At 41.3% G+C, this 13,720-nt stretch overlaps 1 protein-coding gene across 1 annotated transcript in view; it reads left to right on the top strand.

Moving 5' to 3' along the window:
- The window catches only part of GLG1 (golgi glycoprotein 1), a 79,122-nt gene that overhangs the window by 55,734 nt on the left and 9,668 nt on the right, over nucleotides 1–13,720 (top strand). The window contains exons 9-20 of the mRNA XM_065028967.1: nucleotides 2,375–2,496; nucleotides 3,096–3,197; nucleotides 4,279–4,432; nucleotides 6,008–6,145; nucleotides 6,976–7,062; nucleotides 7,967–8,029; nucleotides 8,690–8,803; nucleotides 9,187–9,275; nucleotides 10,155–10,272; nucleotides 11,261–11,353; nucleotides 11,903–12,040; nucleotides 13,369–13,492. Coding sequence (XP_064885039.1) covers nucleotides 2,375–2,496; nucleotides 3,096–3,197; nucleotides 4,279–4,432; nucleotides 6,008–6,145; nucleotides 6,976–7,062; nucleotides 7,967–8,029; nucleotides 8,690–8,803; nucleotides 9,187–9,275; nucleotides 10,155–10,272; nucleotides 11,261–11,353; nucleotides 11,903–12,040; nucleotides 13,369–13,492 — 1,342 coding nt within the window. The remainder of the gene's footprint in view (nucleotides 1–2,374; nucleotides 2,497–3,095; nucleotides 3,198–4,278; nucleotides 4,433–6,007; nucleotides 6,146–6,975; nucleotides 7,063–7,966; nucleotides 8,030–8,689; nucleotides 8,804–9,186; nucleotides 9,276–10,154; nucleotides 10,273–11,260; nucleotides 11,354–11,902; nucleotides 12,041–13,368; nucleotides 13,493–13,720) is intronic.

A 13,720-nucleotide genomic window follows, 5' to 3' on the forward strand; every position in this document is an offset into this window, starting at 1 on the left:
AGCTGCCTTCCTCCCCCTCCATGTCACAGGTACACTCTGACAATGTGCCCTCTCACAGGCTGGCTGCACGTTGGCTTTGCCGTGTCAGCGAGTGCTCTGCCTGTTCTGAAGCAAAGGATAGAGCTCCTATTGTTTATACTATTGATGTACTCCTATAGGGGCCTGCATTTTATTAAGGAAAAAAAATTACTAGAAGGAGAGACTACTTCTGGAGCATGTCTTCCCATGTAAAACAAGTTGTTCTTTACTTTGGAGAAGCATGTGCAGCTTGGATATGTTTCAGTCTTCTGCAAATATCATTGTCATGTTATTCTTCAAAGATGGAGATCCTGCATGTAGGGAGGGTGGGTCTGTGACGCTGTAGGTTGACAGCAGATATACATGTCCCTTAATGGTGAGCATCCGCCCATAAAAGGTCTGCAGCTCTACTGGCGGTGTCTAGCACCTATGCTGTTGCTCAGTGGAAGCAATATTTTATACTCGAGCTGCTGTTTTTTGAACGTGTGGCTTTTATGTCTCTTCTGTTCGGTCCTTTGAGCATATAAAACTATAATCCTTGCTAAAAGGGCACATATTTCTGCCTCTGATTTCTAATACAGCTAATAAATTGATAGTTAACTTTTAATTTAGCTCCACATCAGGATAAAAAAAACCAGAGTATTATGAAGTTTATCCAGCTGCTTTTCAGCTGCAAGGGTTTGTTGTGGGAGGGAGGAAAAATCCTATAAAACGTTCACTTTTATCACTGGTGCCAAATTATTCCCTCACCCTTGCAGCCGGGGCAGCTGGTTCACTGCCGCACATCTTGTGTGCGGTTGGGGGTCGGGGCCATGCAGGCTTGTGTGAGCGTGCGTGCCAGCAGAACTGAACCATGCTGTATTGTTCTTCTTGCATTGACTCTTACGGAGTTTGTAAAGGGTGTATCACTTCTCACTTCTGCTGATTAAGGTTTAGTTTCCTGTTGTGAACTGGACCCTGTATTGGCTTCTGTTTGACCACTGTCGGAGCTGTCTAAAATTTTTTTTTTTTATTATTTTTTAGTGAAAATATCCCAAGAATTTTTGAATCAATAGCTTGTGCCTGCTAGGCAATGCTCTTGCATCCCTTAGAAGCTGAGGCTGGGCACAATTAACTTTGGCCAAGCGAGTTGCAGGAAATCTCGTGTTCCTCCCAGGCAGTCTCTGGTCTGTCCCCTTGATTACAAGTTTCCTATTGAATAAATAGCGCTGGCTTGTATTTTCTCTAGTTCTCCGGTGCTTTTTTCTTCTCTGTGTTTTGTGATGTTAGGGCTTTGCACCTGGAAGTTTCCTGGATGATATTTAGGTGCAGACTTGGAAAGGTGGAGGTTAAAATTGTAATTGTGCTTTTTGATTTAGTTGGGCTGGGGATCAGTAACAAAAGTCATTAAGTGTTTGATGTCAGCATAGGCCATTTGATGTCAGTGTCCAGCTGCCTTCTAAGCAAGCGCTCTTTTTTTTTTCCTCCAAATTTGTGAGCTAAAAATATTTGCCTGTTGAATGGTGATACCAGTCTGCCCCATGTCAGTGTTGGGGAATTCACAGCTTGGAGGGAAATGAAGTGGGGTGTGGGGACCCTGGGCTGAGTGATGGCCCAGGAAGTTACCCTGTGCCCCAAAACTGTAGATTAAGTGAGATGGAGATTTACCCACATTCCCTTCATATATATATATATATATATATATATATATATATATATATATATATATATGGGGAAATAATATAATATGAATAATAAATTGTGTGCTATAGGCTGAAGTGTAATTAACCTGGCTTCCAAAACCTAGAGCAGGCATACTTGAGGAAATTATATTTCATGGGCCAGCAGAACAGAACATTTTATACTGGATTTCAGTGAAATTTGTGTGTCCTCTCCAGGCAATTAAAAAATGTTTTTAAGCTTTGTAGTTAGGCAACTGGTCTTTAAACATTTATTTGGTTTTCAGTTTAGACTACTAGATAGTCTTCATGAAAATGTGACAAATTTGCGTGTTTGGTATCATCAGCCTTATGGAATTGAGGATGGGTTGAAAATATAATACAATATTGAAATTTTACCTTTTCTGTTTTGTAAATTGGTATGTAACAGGTCCAGGTTTACAGTTAACCTGCACTGTGTGACTGATTTCATACAGTGTTGCTGGGCTACTTCATAGGATAATTAGGGTTCAGCAACACTGGCCTCCCATGTCTGGTAATTGAGTTGGCAGCACGAGCACTTAAAATAAGCAACGGTAGAACAGAGGTCAGACCTGGTAGTGTTGTTATTGCTGTAGAATTGCCATGCTGAGAGGTTGCAAGCACGCTCATTTTGTTCATTATAATTTGTTTTCCTATCCACAATTTCTTTCTTCCAGCTTCAAACGCTGATTCAAGAAACTGACCCTGGTGCAGATTATCGCATTGACCGAGCGCTGAACGAGGCCTGTGAGTCGGTGATACAGACTGCCTGCAAGCATATACGCTCTGGAGACCCAATGTAGGTGTCTCCCAGTTACAACTGGGTCTTGTTTCTGTTGAGCACCCATGGAGGCTGTGTGGCTGACCAGTATAGATACTAAAACCTGTCCAGAAAGAATGGACTCCCAACTAGTGATTCATACTGGGTTGGAGGGGTGAACTGGGCTCTGTCTTCATTCCTGCTATATAAGCAGGCCAGTATTTTTACAACAGGCTGGTTTAGCACTGGGGAAGGACGTAGCTGTGTCAGGCACTTAGATTAAGTTTGTAACTTTTCATGTGCTAATTTCTCAAACTACATGAGCCTTTAGCAATATCACAAAGAAAAGTTACCAGCCTTGAAAGACTGGTTAAGCCAGATCTTGTATAAAATATTCATTATGATTCTGTTGTATGTCAGGCTTGCTGAGAGAATTAAAATAATGGAATTTAAGAGGGTACAAATGTGGTATGCAGGTTTTTTTTGTGTAAATTTTTTGAAGGAAAGGAAAGATCTTCGCTGTGTTTGAACATCTTTTCTACGGTGTGTTGGAAAGACTGATTTGATGACACCAGCTGTTACAGGGAAGCTCAGCATGATTATAAGAGTCTGTTACAGTCTAACTCTTCTGTTTGCAGGATTCTGTCTTGCCTGATGGAGCACTTGTATACTGAGAAGATGGTAGAGGACTGTGAGCATAGGCTCCTGGAGCTCCAGTATTTTATATCTCGTGATTGGAAGTGAGTACTGTAAAACAAGATTTATTCCTCGCTTGATGCTTGTATTTAGTGTTTGTATGCATTAGCCATTCCTTGTAAAACAGAGTGGCTTATGCTTGTTCAAAAGAGGACTTTTAAGCATGCCAGGTCTGGAGAGCATTAATGTCTGTCTAGAACAGTAGGAGCAAGAGCTGCTTGGAAAAAATACATGTGGTGCCCACTTGAATCAGGTATGCAAACCCGAAAAATGTCTCAAGTTTGAGCTCTGAAATTCAGAAGTCTCCCCAGCCATATTGAAGTAGAAGGCTGTTTTCTGTGCAGGTGGCAGCCAGTTTTATCTGCTCTGAGCGCAATATGGGAGTTAAGAAAACCAGGCTACTAAGTATAAAAAAGACACACTGTCTGAGAAGCTCCCTGCTTCCATTTCTGCCTTTTTTTCAACTTCTGTGACTACAGCCTGTAGAGCAGATGTAATTCCCTTTGGAGCCCTGCTTTTCCAGCTTTCTCATCGGAAGACGGCAGTGCTTTGTTTTAAACATACACAGAGCCTATTGTGTCTGTGTGAGTTAAGATGAGGAGAGTATAAATATTATAAACATGACCAATGAGGAGAGAATAAGTATTTGACTTCTTCAGAAGATCGCGTGATGAGGAAATAGAGTACATCAAATGGAGTTACTGCAAGAAAAGTTGAATTAATTGTTCTCAGTGACCACAAGGAGCATAAGGCAAGAAGTCATGGGCTTCAGTTACTGCAAAGGGTATGCAAATCAAACATTAAGGAACTCTGACTCATAACTGTGTCCATGGGTGGCATTGCCAGCAGTTAAGAGCTGACATGCTCTGTGACATGCTGTGCAAGAGAATGGGAGATGCTTCAAGAAGTTTTGAAGATTTAATTTGTAATTAAAGGTCTTAGTGTATTTTCGCAAGGTTGGGAAATTGATTCCAAACTGAGCGACAGGCATTTTGCCACCTGTTGGTTCAGCTGGTTAGACACCACTGCTAAATGATGTAGATTTTCCTACCTCAAGAGCATTTCAGAATATGAAAAACATTAAAGGTTTGAATAAAGTGACAATGGTAACTTTTCTGTTTGCAGATTGGATACAGTCCTTTACCGCAAGTGTCAGGGAGATGCCTCCCGTCTCTGCCATACCCATGGCTGGAATGAGACTAGTGAGCTGATGCCTCCAGGGGCTGTTTTCTCCTGCTTGTACAGGCATGCGTACCGCACAGAGGAGCAAGGCAGGAGGGTGAGTGCTAAGAGCGCAACTTACTGCTCTTGGTAATAGAAGGGTTGTACATAGGTTCAGATGTTGGACATGCTGTGCTAAAGCTGCCAGAACTCAGAAAAAGCTACTTAAAAGCATTTACTGTGGGTGGTACTTGTGCTGCTCGGGATGCCCAGCTCCTCCTCCAGTGTGGCTTGAAGGTCTGTGGTGGTGTTCTGGTAAGGCAGAACAGCCACATCAAGATGTGACAATTGCCATCAGGGGGAACTGCGTGCTGCAAGCCCTCCCCGCAGTCTTTCCAAAGAAGAGTGCGATTCTGTGTAGATAATCAGCATAGCTGCAAAATTTGCTTTATGCAAAAAGGGGTTCCAAGCCTAGCTTTCCTACACTGTTTCTAATTAAGTTTTGGTTGGAGTACAACTTCAGATTATACTCCATTAAATTTTTCTCATTGATATAAAGCATCTTTTTAGTTCTTTGGAGCCTATTGTACTGGTAAATGTGCTTATGCACTCTTTAAAGAAGACAGTAGGTCTTGCTGCCCTGCAGTCTGGAGATCCACCACAATGACATTTGTTTTGTTCAGGGTGACTCTTTTCAAGTTTGCTGCCCTCTCGTGCACTCCCTTGAAAGCCACAGGGTACTTGGTTCCATTTCTCTTGGCACTGTACTGTACACAGCCCCTAGGAGTTGGTGGGTTTACACAATGGCTTGGCTTAAAAATTAATTTCTACAGCTTGATTTAAAAGGTCTGTCATGGCAGGGGTCAAGTATTGATTGAAAGCATCTCTCTTTTAGGAATAATTTTTTTAAATGCAGTTTCTTAGTCTGCTGGGTTGGGACTTCTTAATTCCATTTTATATTAGTGCTGACTAAAGAAATCAATAGCCACCCTGCAAATAACCTGTCAGAGAGAGAAAAGGCTTTTAAATGTATTTTTCTTGTGGAAAGTAGGCTAAGGGAGCAGCTGTCTTTTTACTTGAAAGCAAACTCATCAGAGATTAGATCTGTACCTTTTTTCAGTGCTGCGCACAAAATGCTAGGTAACCTCCAGCACTTTGGATTTTTAAATATATGAAGTTTTAGGCTTTGACTGGTCCATTTTAGGTCTGTGGTATCCTTGGGTTTTTCTAGAATTTGTCTCTTCCTCTGTCTGGGCAGATGCTGGTTCTGATGTGCAGCAGTGGGGAAATTACAGTTGGACTGTTGCCTCATTCTAGGCTTCCCTTTTGGACCTGAGGGCATGAGCTGTTTTGACTTCTTCTCCAGAACCAAGTCAGTAGCTTTGAATGAAGGGAGCAGTGCAGCAGATTATCTAGGAACCTGCTTTGAGATCTCGTTTCAAAAGCCAAGTGAATGTTTAAGAATGCAAAATTTATTTTAGTGGAATGAAAGGAGCCTCCCTCCAAACTAAATGACTAAGCCCCAAACTCTTTTGGAGCCTGGGTTGCTTGTGGGTGCCCCAGCACAGGTTTGTACTTCCTGGGATTGCTGATGGCATTTGTGGACACTCTCAGTGCTTCACCTTACAGCACTTTGTTTGCATTGCATGAATTTAGAGACCCTATACGCTAAATGCACTTGTCCTCCTTGCAGCTATCACGAGAGTGCAGAGCAGAGGTCCAGAGAATTCTCCACCAGCGCGCCATGGATGTGAAGCTGGACCCAGCCCTCCAGGACAAGTGCATGATCGACTTGGGGAAGTGGTGCAGTGAAAAAACAGAGACGGGGCAGGTGCTGTACACAGTAACTCTCCTACTTTGTTTGCAAAGCTGGAGGGGATGGAAGGACAAAAAGGGGGTAGAGACACTTTTTTTTTTTTTGTTAGCTGGCTCTTTATAGCTGAGAACATATTAAAAAGGCGTGCAGTTCGAAACATCTATGCTAGACTGAGGGACAGGGGTAATATGAAGAAACTTTGCACCTCCCACATGGTTTCAGTAGCTTCAAATGTGTAGTGGCATGAGAAAGGGAAAGGGGATGGTTAATAAGAAGGACTTGATGAAGCAACCCTACCCCACCCTGACTCTTCGTTGTAATATTCTAAGTCTGACATTTCCCACATAAACTTTATCCCATTTCCATTTGGCAAATACTTACATGCTTCCTGTGTTTATACAGAACTGAACTAACATCTGCTGCTACTTAAAGTTTCAACAAATACTTTCATGTTCAATTGCTGTGCCCCAGCAGAGCTGTAGGGAAGGAGCCGTTCAACGGCAGATGCAGTAGAGCATACACCACTGTCTTTTTGAAGTGTGTATCATAGGTCGTAGTTTGGGTAATTAACCTCTCATTAAGGTTGTATGAAGGGGAAATTAAATACGATATTCCAGAAGTGAAAGCACATCATGCAGCTTTTGAGAGCAAGCGGAAACATCCTAGACCAGCATTCTCGATCATTACTATGTATGTGTGTTCTGGGACTGCCAGTAGAGTAGCTGGGATTAAATGAGATTTAGGACTTTACAAGGAGGATGGCAGTTTCATATGTGTTAGAATATTTCAAGCCCAAATTTTCAACTGGGGTTCTTGGATCACATGCTAAAATGTCTGTTTTTTAGGAGCTGGAATGCCTTCAGGACCATCTTGATGACTTGGCCTCTGATTGCAGAGACATAGTGGGAAACCTCACTGAGCTGGAGTCTGAGGTGAGCGGTTTTCAGCGTGAGATAAAGGGAAGAGTTGAGCATGTCTGGTTAAACATGTCATTTTGACAGTGAGGGAAAGTGAGGTTAGAGTAGATGCAGAAACGCAGCTCTCTGGGGTCAGAAACCAGCCTTCTTACCCCATACAATGGAAGTTTTCATGGGGCTTCTTGAGGTCGAGAAATGAAAAATAATTGAGGGTTTTAAGCTGGTGATGACGTTTCTCCTGCTTAAAAAACTGGATATGGTACTGAAGCTGAGATTTCTTGCACAGGTAACCCAGTTAACTTTAGTGCAAGTCACGATATGTTACGGGACTTTATTTTTTGGTCTCGTTTGCAAGTAGTTTTGAGAAGCATATTGCAACCTCCCTACTCTAACCCAAAAATGTTGCCAGAAATAACTGCCGGGGCATCATTAGAAGTTTTTAGTGAGGTCAGCAGCTTTACTTATTCTATGAAGTTGCATGTTTGACTGTCTTGCCCCAGACTGTTCCCCATATCTCTTAAAATTTACGTCGTGCCCTCAAGAAAACTTTGTTCCAGTGATTATAGAATGGCTTGGCCAGAACTATCATAAATCTTCAGCTCACGCCTAGGCGTGAGGTGATTTTTAGTACTGTGGCATCCGATTTGAAGGAGATTGGCTGAATTATCCAAGTAGTAAGTTTCTGTGGTGACCAGGCTCTTCCCTTAAGCTGCAAGGCTTGTATTGCATTTGCTGTGTTCTTAGCAGGAGTGAACCCTACAATTTCCAGAACTGAAGGGTAAAGCTGTCTGGATTGCATCTTTCAAGACCCTGTAAACTGGCTTGAATTTAATTTGTTATCACAGGTTGTTTTTTTTTTTCCAGAGCCTTTTTTCTTGTCCATTCACTGTGAAAATGAAATATTGCATGTTTTCTGCAGGACATTCAAATCGAAGCCTTGCTGATGAGAGCATGTGAGCCCATTATCCAGACATTCTGTCATGTGAGTACTCAGTAATAGCTTGAATATCTCTGGGGAAAAACTACTGTGTGGGAAAGGTTATAGGTTTTTAATATTAGTTCTTGATGTTCTTTCTGCGCTTCAAAGGTAAAATCAGAGGTGAGCAGTTACAAAAGTCTTTAATTTAAAAAAAAAAACCACCCTGAAACAAGAATTCTTAGTTCAGTTTAGTATTTCTGCTGCTGTCAGAGACCTAGCGCAAAAGCTAGAGGTTTAAAGATGAATATTGCCCTGTAATTGAAAAAGTTACTCTTTACAGTGAGTTAAAAAGTAAACTCTTTCCTTACCCTGCCCAGAAAGCAGTGTGTCCAGCTGCTCGGCATTGCTGAAATAACTTCTTCGATTTCTCTAGGGTTGAGTAGTTAAATAGCAATGAAGGCACCTCACTGTAATACTTCATGTAAGCATTGAGTCTCTGTGGTATGTTCTCCTGAGTCTAAAGCGTGTATGTGCCTGAGATTATTCTTTCCCAAACTATATCTGTAACTACTTGTTTGACACAACTCTCGGATGGTCAGTTAAAGCTCACAATAGAGAGTGGGACTGCAAATAACATTATTTCTGGTCACTGTGGGCTAAAGGCGTATAAAAATCATGACTTGTAAGAGTAGCTCATTTTTAAGCCTTTTGTCTGTTTTGCAGGAGGTTGCAGACAACCAGATTGATTCTGGGGATCTAATGGAGTGTCTAATACAGAACAAACACCAGAAGGAAATGAATGAAAAATGTGCAATCGGAGTTACTCATTTCCAGCTGGTAAGCAGTGCTTTTGTCTTCTGTCTGTGGAAGCCTGTTCCGTTTGTTGAGGGTGTTGACAGAATTAGCTAATAATGAAACCCCTCCTTCGAGATTGATTTCTGCCTGTATTTAAAGTGCTCTTATGAATTCAGACAGTTGTACTTGCACGCCTGGTCATAAATGGTCACTTCTGGAGCTCATTTATTTTCAGTCCCTCCTTCCTTCCCTGCGTGTGGTAGGTAGGGCCCCAGCCTCTTCAGCGGTCAAGTGTCTCCCTTGTATCATCCTTAATAAGTTGTGGACAAAAGCATCTGCTGATTGTACAATTCAACAATTGTTCTTTTGGGCAGCACTTTTTTTTTTCCTCCGGGTAACCAAGTTGCTTTTCTCATTTCTTGCAGGTTCAAATGAAAGATTTTAGGTTCTCATACAAGTTTAAAATGGCTTGCAAGGAGGACGTGCTGAAACTTTGCCCCAACATTAAAAAAAAGTATGTAGCACCTGAACAAACATCAATCTGATTTTATAAACATGTAATAAAGTTAAAGGATATTTCATGATAGGACAGAAAATGCTGGAATTCCTTTAAAGGCCGATTGTTTTGTGTGTTTTCTTGTAGTTACTGCATTCTGCAGATGCTTAAGGTAGAGGCATTGCATGCCTCTTTAAAATCACTTCTGCTTTACTCTTGCATACATGCCTGTCCTCTTTATTTTTCTTGCTCCAGAAATAGCTAATGATGACAATTAGTGGACTGTATGTCCCAGAGTGTTTTATGTCCTTGCTAGATACACCATCTTCTGAGATGCAGGCTGCAGTTGTTCCAGTTGCTGATCTGGGAAGGGAAAATATGCCACTTGTTTTAGGTGGTTTGTTTATTTCAGCATAAGGGGTTTTTTAATATCACACTGCAATGACATAAGGGTAAATTACACACAAGGCCAATCCTGTTTGTGGATTGCAAGACCATTCACATTTTATGATATAAATGTCCTTGCCATAATGTGAAAGGATTGTTTGCAATGCAGTGTAGGTATTGACCTTCGTCTATCTCTGAGATTAAGTAAAGCTTTTCTGAAGTGCTCACATAACTTAAGAGCAGAGGTTTTGCTGGGCAGGGCTGTGGTAGGATTTTGAATATCTTCTGTCTGATAATCTAGACTCCAATGAGATAGCATCAGATTTAGGTTTCGTGATCCAGTTACTCTGTATAGAGCTGTACCCAGGCTACAAGTAAACGCAGATGCAGAAGAACTTTGTGTTGTCTTTGGATCCTTGGGCTCATTTTCTCAGATGTGATGATCCAACACCAATCTTGGCTGGTCTGAGTGAAGGGTATATGAGTAAAAAGCTGTTTTCTTGCCTGCAGGGTGGATGTAGTGATCTGTCTGAGCACAACTGTGCGCAATGATACTTTGCAGGACGCCAAGGAGCACAGGGTGTCTCTGAAGTGCCGCAAGCAGCTGCGTGTTGAGGAGCTAGAGATGGTAAACATGCATGAAACTCTTGATCTGCCTGATCTTCTAGCGAGGTCCTTGACTGAAAGCTTCCTGGTTTGTCTGCCCTGGAAAAAAAAGGAAGCTTGTTTGTAAGATGTATCTAATTTATTTTTGCACTCTTGTTACAACATGAGGCTGAGTTGCCCTTCATGGTGAAAGACATGATTGTCTACTTTAATGTCTTAAATAATAGTCTCATGAAGGCCAAGGCAAGCGAAATGGTCATTGGAATTTCAGCTAGTAGTGATTATGTTTGCTGTTAGATAGCAATGTGCTACACATACTGGTGCCCTTAAAGTCCTCTAGGAGAGAATAAAAGCTTCATTTTACAGCCTGAGGAAACAAGCACAGATGAAGCAACTCGACTCCAGCTGCTCTAAGTTGCTCAGCGGATAAATGAGAGTAGTGTTTGTTGTGGTAGACAAGGCTGCCTCTCAACTTCCTGCTGCAGTGCTTCCAGCAATAAACTCCTGAGGTCTTTGTCCAGTAGATAATTGTCTGAGTTTTAAAGCTTCACCTTAAGTAGGCCCGTGTCAGAAGATGCAGCATTCTTGCCTTTGTATGGGAGAATCCAAACGCTGGGCATCACAAAAAGCAGGAGACTTCATTCACGTCCTCCAGTTCACTCAAGAGATGAGTGGTTATTAATGTGTCCTTTAGCTTTCACAGGAAAATATTTTGGTTGTCTTGAACATTTGTCGATGCCCGTTTAAGAGGAGCAGTGGCAACAATTTGCCAGCTCTAAAGTTCAATTTAAACACTCTTTCAGTGTCAAAAGCTACTGTATGGATTTGCAAAGCTGATTTCCCACTAACACCACTTTTCACACCTTAGACTCTTATATTTAAAGAAACTGACACACCTGTTGTGGGAGTTGTTTGCTTGTGGTGAGTAGAGGGCTTGAGCTATTAGATTGGCTAAGTAAAATAGTCCTTAGAGTCCTACTTCAAAGTTCATACTGTAATTTATCCTGCAGACTGAGGACATCAGACTCGAACCAGAACTGTATGAGGCTTGTAAAAGTGACATAAAGAATTACTGCCAAAACGTGCCCTATGGCAATGCTCAGGTAATGGATTTTATTAATAATTTATGATTTAATTTGTACTTTCATTTCAGAAAACTTTTGAAGAATACTTTTGTCCCTGTGAGGGCAGTGTTAGATTTTCATTTTGATACCACTGAAATGTTTTGTTAGTATTTTGGGACATTCTTCTTTTTCTTTCTTTCTCCTGCTGGTTCCTGGGCATTAATATCAGGTGGATACAATGCAGTGAGCACTTCATTCCTCAGTTAATGCTAGTTATAAGCTATTAGTAGCTGGTTACTGCAAATGTTAAAGATTTAGGCATAATGGCTGCAAGGTGAGGTTTAGGGTTTTGGAGTAAGTCCAGGTGGCCCTCTTCATCTCATTAAGTCTTTGTGAGAAAAGATGAGCTTAACACAAGTCCTGGAAATAAGCATTGGTAATGACTTTTGATAATATCAAGGCATTGGGAACTTACCTGCATAAATCAGGTGAAGACAGCCATTAGGGGAACACATAGCGCTGCGTTTTGAGCAGTGTATAGCAGAATCATATCAGTGTGTCTGTTGTGGTTGTAATACTGTGTTGTAGATTATTGAATGCCTAAAAGAAATCAAAAAGCAGTTGAGTACCCGGTGCCACCAGAAGGTGTTTAAACTGCAAGAGACAGAGATGATGGATCCAGAATTGGACTACACACTCATGAGAGTCTGCAAGCAGATGATCAAGGTAATGGTAGTGAGCTGATTGAAAAGGGCAGAGTTGGGATATAAGGACTGTCGGTTTTGAGCTTCTCGTAATAAAGGCTTGTATACAAGACTGCTGTGTTGTTTTACAAGTATGATTGCTTTTTTGTAAAATAATTAGTTTCTTACCTCTGAGTCAGGCTGAGGTTTCTTCAGGGCTCTTCTCTTCAAATTTGCTTCCTTCAAATATCTGATGAAAGCCTGTGCACTAATGACTTTCTTCCCAGCTGCCAACAGAATTGAGGAGGAAGCCTGTGCTCAGGCTTCTAACACAGTTTTCATCCAGTTGGTTTGGATCTGGATTTGGATTGGCTTTTAGCAAAGGTGAAGAAGTTATGATAACAGTGAGGCGTAACATCTTCAGTTCACTGCTGACCTGGTGCACAGAGGCTTTCATCAAACTGATAAAGCAGGCCAAATCTTAAAATTAGAAATGCTGCCTTAAAGTGGTACCATGTGGAAAGCAGCAGTGAATGTTAATATGAGACGCTCTTGTGCAGCAGCCAGAATCGCAAGCCCTGAAGTGCTGGTATATGTGGTCGGGATGGAGTACCCTGGCTCTGTATTGTGGCTGAAGCAGAACATCTTAAGAATTTATTGCTCTTCAGTACAAACTCATGCTTTTACAAAAAGACCTGTAGTCTCGTGAGGACTAGAAAATGCAACAGCCTTATCTTACCCCCACAGAATTAGTTTCTAACAAAAGAAATTAGTACTTTGATCTGAATTTTGGGTAAACTGATTCACTTTTGACTATCTAATTGAAGGTGGGAATGGGCAAATTGTCATCAGTGAGCTGTTCTCTGCTTTCTTATCATGTATGGTCTTACTTGGTCCTGAGTGTTACTAATGAAGTCCTTACCTGTCGCTTTGTCCAGCCAGCATTTATGCAAAACAGCAGTGTGTGTGTTAACTTAAAAGATTCCCTTTTTAGTTTCTAAAATAAAAACAGTGCAAGTAGTATGAGACCTAATTTGGTGGTTATTTTCTGCAAAGTGTGCTGTAACTTAGGAATAGAAAATAAAGGCAAATTGATTTTGATATTGCCAACACAAAATGGAGCCTAGAAGCCAGTCAAGGCTGTATAGCGTTGTGCTGACACTTAGCAGAGATTTTTATGCCTGTAGTCAATTTAGAGAGTAGTGCTGTTCCTTTTTAATAGGAGGTGTTGTGCCTGGCGAGTGTGTGTGTGTGTGTATGTATACCTTTGAGCTGGGCAGGTGGTTATTCTCTTCCGTGAATATAATTGCACTCTTTTTCAAGTACCTAGTGATGAAACTTGTGTATGTTTGGGTTTTTTTTTTTTTGTAGCGGTTTTGTCCAGAAGCAGACTCAAAAAATATGTTGCAGTGTTTGAAACAAAACAAGAACAGTGAAGTGATGGATCCTAAATGCAAGCAAATGATTACCAAGCGCCAGATTACCCAGAACACAGGTATCGTCTTCTGAAAAACTCTTCATTTTCCTGCCTGAGCTGTCGAGCGGTCTGCACGGCTGGAAGAATATTTGCTTTGTTTTATTCTCCTTCCTGGTTGTCAGCCCACACACTGATGTTATTCAGTTAAGTTATTGAGGGTCAGCCTGTGCTATTGGACCCACTTTATTCCTTAAGTTCTTACTTCGCAAGTTAGTATTTTTTCACAACAAAATTTTATTTTAAATT

Source organism: Columba livia, chromosome 13 (assembly GCF_036013475.1).
Source record: "Columba livia isolate bColLiv1 breed racing homer chromosome 13, bColLiv1.pat.W.v2, whole genome shotgun sequence".
NCBI classification, from domain to species: domain Eukaryota; kingdom Metazoa; phylum Chordata; class Aves; order Columbiformes; family Columbidae; genus Columba; species Columba livia.